The 6,065-nt window shown below is 33.7% G+C and overlaps 1 protein-coding gene across 1 annotated transcript; it reads left to right on the top strand.

The window, feature by feature from the left end:
• Positions 1-993: 993 nt before the first annotated feature.
• Positions 994-3,121, top strand: LOC149232297 (cytochrome P450 71AU50-like). The gene is made up of 2 exons (XM_089379391.1): positions 994-1,985; positions 2,097-3,121. The coding sequence occupies exons 1-2, from the start codon at positions 1,086-1,088 to the stop codon at positions 2,748-2,750; spliced, it is 1,554 nt and encodes a 517-aa protein (XP_089235517.1). The 5' UTR covers positions 994-1,085; the 3' UTR covers positions 2,751-3,121.
• The last annotated feature ends 2,944 nt before the right edge of the window (positions 3,122-6,065 follow it).

Raw genomic sequence — 6,065 nt, 5'->3', positions numbered from 1 at the left:
CTAATCCTTCGACTTTGACTTCATCTGAAAATATAACATTATAACATAATTTTAGTTGTTCTAACTAGAATGGAGCATGGCTTATATCTGAGAGAGGAACATGTTTGACATAAAACTCCATTGATACATCAATTCCAAAAAAATAATATATAAAGAATTCAAAACAAATGAGTAAATAATTAAATAATTATAAATTGTAAAAGTTTCAGTTTGCGCAGAATATAGGTTTAAATCCGATGTAATGAGATTAAAAATCAATTGCAAAAATAGTCCTATTCAACATCAAATTTAATGCAATTTTAATAACACCCTTGATGATTGATTAAACAAACAGTGTGTTTTTATTAATACATTTTGAGTTTAAATGGCAAAGTTATAAACAGTTTCATTGAACATCAAATTTAATAAATTTTAATAACAATATTTCATAATAAAGATAAAACAAATAGTTTTGTTTTTAAACTATATTGATTGTTTCAACTTTTATATATATATATATATATATATATATTGTAGCTGGTTTTTTTTGTTTGTTTGTATATTTATATTTACTATTTTATGTATTAAAATAATTAAAGTTAGGTTTCGAAAAAGTTTACTTAAATTTAATTTCAAGAAACATGTTTTTAGTGAAATTCAATTTGTATTATAATAATATCCAGAATACTCCAACATATTATCTATTCATAATAGTTAAAAATAATAATAATTTAAATGGCCATAAAGTTTTCTAAGAAATATGTTTTAGTGAAATTCAATTTGTATTATAATAATATCCAGAATACTCCCACATATTATCTATTCATCATAGTTAAAAATAATAATAATTTAAATGGCCATAAAGTCGCCCACGTGGTTTGGAATCATTATGAAATTAAAGAAACTCCAACCTATTATCGATTCAGAAGAGTTAAATAATAATAATAATAATGATGCAAGTGGTCAGAAAGACATCCGCGTGGTTTTGGAATACAGGCATTTTTTAATACTGCCCGATTCACTTTCTTGTAGAATGCTGTACTATTCTTGATTTTGTGTAGTTGATTGTACTGTAGGTAGCTGGTTGAGCGAAAGAAAGAAAGGGGATGGAGTTGGGATTGCAACAGTGGCTAGTTTCAGAGAGCGTAGAGTTTTATGTTAAACTTGCCACTCTTTTTTTTCTGACTGTATTGGTAGCGTCATGGAGCAAGGGAAGGAAGCGGAGGCTGCCTCCGGGGCCTTTCCCATTACCCATTATCGGCAATCTTCACATGCTGGGAGACCTTCCCCACCAAGCGCTGGCAACGCTGTCTATGAAATACGGCCCTCTCATGTCTCTCCGCCTCGGATCTGTCGTCACCTTAGTCGTTTCCTCTCCAGAGGTGGCCAGGGAGTTTCTCAAGACCCATGATCAGGTTTTCGCAAACAAAGGTTCGTCGGCCGCTGCTAAGCATTTGTCATATAATTATGCGAGTTTCGGCTTTTCTTTCTATAGCCCTTACTGCAGGTATTTGCGTAAGATGTGCACTTTGGAGTTGCTGAGCTCCAGGCGGTTAGATTACTTTCGCTTTATTAGAGAAGAGGAAGTCTCTGCTATGATTCGCTCTATTATTAATTCAGATGATTCTGGTCCCTTAAACATCAACCAAACGTTGTCATCCCTTTCGACGGCTATAATCTGCAGGATGGCCTTCGGTAGAAATTATTCGGACCAAGACTTGAAAGCTTTCAATTCAATGGTCAGAGAAAGTTTCCTGTTAATTGGCTCATTTAATATTGGAGATTACATACCTTATTTGGACTGGATGGATTTGCAAGGTCTAAACCGTCGGCTAAAGAAGCTACATAAGACACAAGATCATTTGTTAGAGAAAGTTATCGAGGAGCACGTTGCCGGGAATGATTCCAAAGTCACACATGATCTTGTGGATGTCTTACTTGCAGCCTCTGCAGATAAAGATAGCGAGTTCCAGATTTCACGAGATAGTATAAAAGGGGTTATTTTTGTAAGTTCAAATTGGACCGCGTGAATGGATATTAAATCAAATTAGGTTTAGTTATTTTTTTTACATAATTTGACACTGGTAGGATCATGATCGTGATGTTTATGTTGGCAGGATGTATTGCTTGGTGGCTCGGACACGGCATCTATACCAATAGAGTGGGCAATGTCAGAAGCGCTGAGAAACCCGCCAGTGATGAAGAAGCTTCAGGACGAGCTGGAGAGTGTCGTTGGGTTGGGTCGCATGGTGTGCGAGTCTGACTTGCCTCGGCTCGTTTATTTACAAGCTGTGGTGAAAGAAACGCTTAGACTCCATCCAGCGGGGCCTTTGTTGTACCGCCGCTTATCTGCTGAGTCCTGCGATGTGTTGGGCTATAAAATCCCGCAGAATACTCTCGTTATCGTGAATGCTTGGGCGATTGGGAGGAACCCAAAATCATGGGAGGACGCTGAAGTTTTCAAGCCAGAGAGATTCATCGAAAAAGTTGGGTCTGAGGTAGATGCAAATGAAGATCAAAACATCAGGTGCCTTGGCTTCGGAGCAGGCCGGAGAAGATGCCCAGGACAGCAATTGGGAACGCTTCTGGTAGAGTTTGCGTTGGCCCAGCTGTTACACTGCTTCAACTGGAGGCTTTCTTTGGATGACACAAACGGGCGAAATCCAGAAGTGGATATGACTGAAATGTTTAATGGAATCGCATTGCGCAAGGCACATGGACTCTCGGCTATTCCGACACCCCGCCTTGAATGCATTGCTAACCTGAAATAGGACATCGGGTTTCGAGTTAAACCTGTGGAAATAGAAGTCTCTTCCGGTAGAAACCGTTCCCCGATGGTGGGTTGGAGCCGTGGGTTGAAAATCCGTTTTTCTCTTGCGGGTCGAAATAGGTTTCATTTAGGTTTGTTAAACTGTTACTACTTTAATATTACATCAATTTTCTGATTTAGTTTTAGGTTATAATTTCCTATAGTAGGAAGGAGATGTACAACTTCAGCACTTTTGGAGAGTTAAAAAGTGTTACTCTGATGTACAACTTCAGCACTTTTGGAGAGTTAAAAAGTGTTACTCTAAATTCACCGTATATGGTAGAGTATTTGTAATATTGTAAAATTAATATATATGGTAGAGTATTTGTAATATTGTAAATTTAATATGGAGTTGTAAAAATGAAATTAATTATGATGTGTTTTGGTAGGTGGTATTAATAGCTATATAATGTTAATTTACAAAGCTGGTTAATTTATAAAGTTTATTTATAAATTATAAAATCTGAAATGAATTTACATGATTAAAAATTATGAAATAAATATTTTGTTGTTTATCATAGAGTAATGTCTATACTCTCATATATATTTATATATATATATATATTAGATATTAAATTTATAAATATTCTTAATCTTTAATAAATTCAAAATTAAAATAAATTTATCTTATTTTATTTTAATTTTTTTTTTTTTAATATAAATATAAAATTAACATTAAAATATTTTATATAAATTAAATTAATAAAACTTTCATAATAAACATAAAATATAAAATTATTTACATAAACCTGAAGAGATAATTTTATTTTTAGATTTTAACAAGGGATACATCGCAGCAAGTCCCCGCCTTGAAGGGGAGCTTCAAGAAAATTATTATTGAGGCTTCATTTAGTGTTCAAGATTTATGGGATTTTGAACCAATTTTCTTTAATGATATAAAAATTATTATTGAGGCTTCATTCAGTGTTCAAGATTTATGGGATTTTGAACCAATTTTCTTTAATGATATACAAGCTTCTTCTAGCAGCATGGGTTACTTGTAAGAAGAATCACCTCGTCGAGCGAATAACCCAGTCTTCAAAGGGTTTATGGGCTCGGAAGGTAAATAAATACAACCCACTAGGTTGAGGTTGGGTCAAAGACGTAGAAGATTTTAGGTTCTCTAAATCTATTGCATACTATTATTATGTATCATATTTTCCCATATTTTCAAGGTTATATCACTTTTGTCTTGGTAAAGCTCTCAAGCCTATTTGTCTCTCTACGGGCTAGGTAACATCTCAGTTGGGCTCCTAGATGGTTGGTATTAGAATTTTTTGGTTTTGTTTCTGGGCACCCTTGCGTGTTTTCATTTTAACCCTATGTCTCAAACATCCTCTCTCAAAAGGAACACAGGATAGGGAGGGCAAGCTCAAAGTTGCAACAAAGGTCGAGGGTATGGTGTGGGGCGCCCTGGTAATGTTGGGAAGTATCGGGAAGCCGTTCAAGCATACCATTCTATTATGCATATCCGAGTTTGTCAACCAATAACTGTTTCGGAAATAGACCTAAAGTACCAAGATGAGATCATTGATTTGGACTTGGAGGAATGATAACTCTTAGTCGAAGACTCTTGTCATTCTCATAACGTATATACTCAGTGCCAACAAACAGATTATTTATACTAGCTTAAGAAGAACATTGTGGCAAAAGTAATTGTGTCCAGTTCTGCTCGGCCGTCCAAACCAGATTCAGACCTCCAGAAAATTTACCGGGAATATTAATTAATCTAGCTTCAATTCCAATAATAAAATGTTTGCCTAAGATAGAGAGAGAAGCACATCCCTTGTGCTCCTCAAACAGAGCTCTCGGGTTCTAGCACCAAAGATCGACAACTATTGACTCGTATGCTGAGTAATAAGATGATTAGCATGGTCATGTTTTGTAAAAATTTTGTGAAGTTCATATGAGAGCTTTACAACCTTTCAATTTTTGTTTTAGATATACATCTATTAGGACTATTAAGGATACTTAGACTTATATTTCACTCCTACACAATCTGAGAACCTTTAAATTTTGGATGACTTACAATGCAGTTAGATGGCCAAGAGACTGAGTTTGCCAGTGGGTGGGTTGGGGCCATCTAACATTGTTGGATGTGTATGTACACATTGTCTTCTTTCTGGAGTGGGTGGGTTGGGGCCATCTAACATTGTTGGATGTGTATATACACATTGTCTTCTTTCTGGAAATGAAGAGAAAGGATCTTTCACACTTGCAAAAAAAAAATATAACGTCAAACCAATATTGATCTAGGCTAGTTTAATTCCTCCCTTAAATAGATTATATTCCACATGAATACCATGGTTCAATACTATGGATTCTTAATACCATGGGTCAATAAAGGTCATCTTTATTTTTTTATTATTAATTTTTATAGGGTCATTTTTATTTTAATTTCATCTAGTTAAGATGTGTATATTATATTATGTTACATTAAGTTACACATCTCTACCATATTTTATTTTTTCTGAGCCAAAATGTTTTTACATTAACACGACACATTTCTAATATCTTGAGTTGGAGAGCACTTATCAACCCAATAAAAAATGAGTAATTTTATTAAAAAATAAAAATATTATATTATATTATAAAATAAAGCTATTATATTCGAAATATAGAGTCCATCCACCTTAAATTAATTATTTTATTTTAATTATTTCACCCTTTGTCACAAACAGAATTCCACTTTGCACTCTCTAATAAAACCAACGTTGAATTTATATTTTGTTCATACATACTAATTATATCGATTTTTAATTAGGGATGACATTGACATTAGATTAAATTTGTTAAATGTTAAGCATTTACACTTGACATCTACCCCACACTATACTAGGATGTGGAGCCCAACAATAACAAGATGGCAAAGCACATACCTCATGAAATTGGGGTCTCCGTTAATATAGGCTCAAGTAAACTTATTATAAAGTTAAATACATTTATTACCTTTTTGTTGGAGAAGTTAATTTATGTTGCTAAAGAAACAATTTCAAACTAAGCAATATCTAGATTTCATAACATATCACATCTATTCTCATTTATACTATTCGTAAATATGCTACTAACTTACGGTTTTTCCTTTACAACATGTAAAACAATTGCTAACGTTAATATTATAATATATATCTTTTATAATTAATATCTTAAATAACCTTTGTTTACCGTGTGCTATGTCATTGCTAATAGTAATATTATAATTTGTAATTTTTTATAAATAATATAGCGAATATTTTATGACACATGATTTGGTTGGTCGATTACTATGTCCCATGGC

Source organism: Pinus tabuliformis, chromosome J (assembly GCF_031772625.1).
Source record: "Pinus tabuliformis cultivar Carrire ecotype Pingquan chromosome J, CPIR1, whole genome shotgun sequence".
Classification (NCBI taxonomy): Eukaryota; Viridiplantae; Streptophyta; class Pinopsida; order Pinales; family Pinaceae; genus Pinus; species Pinus tabuliformis.
This window is presented reverse-complemented; position numbering and strand designations above follow the sequence as displayed.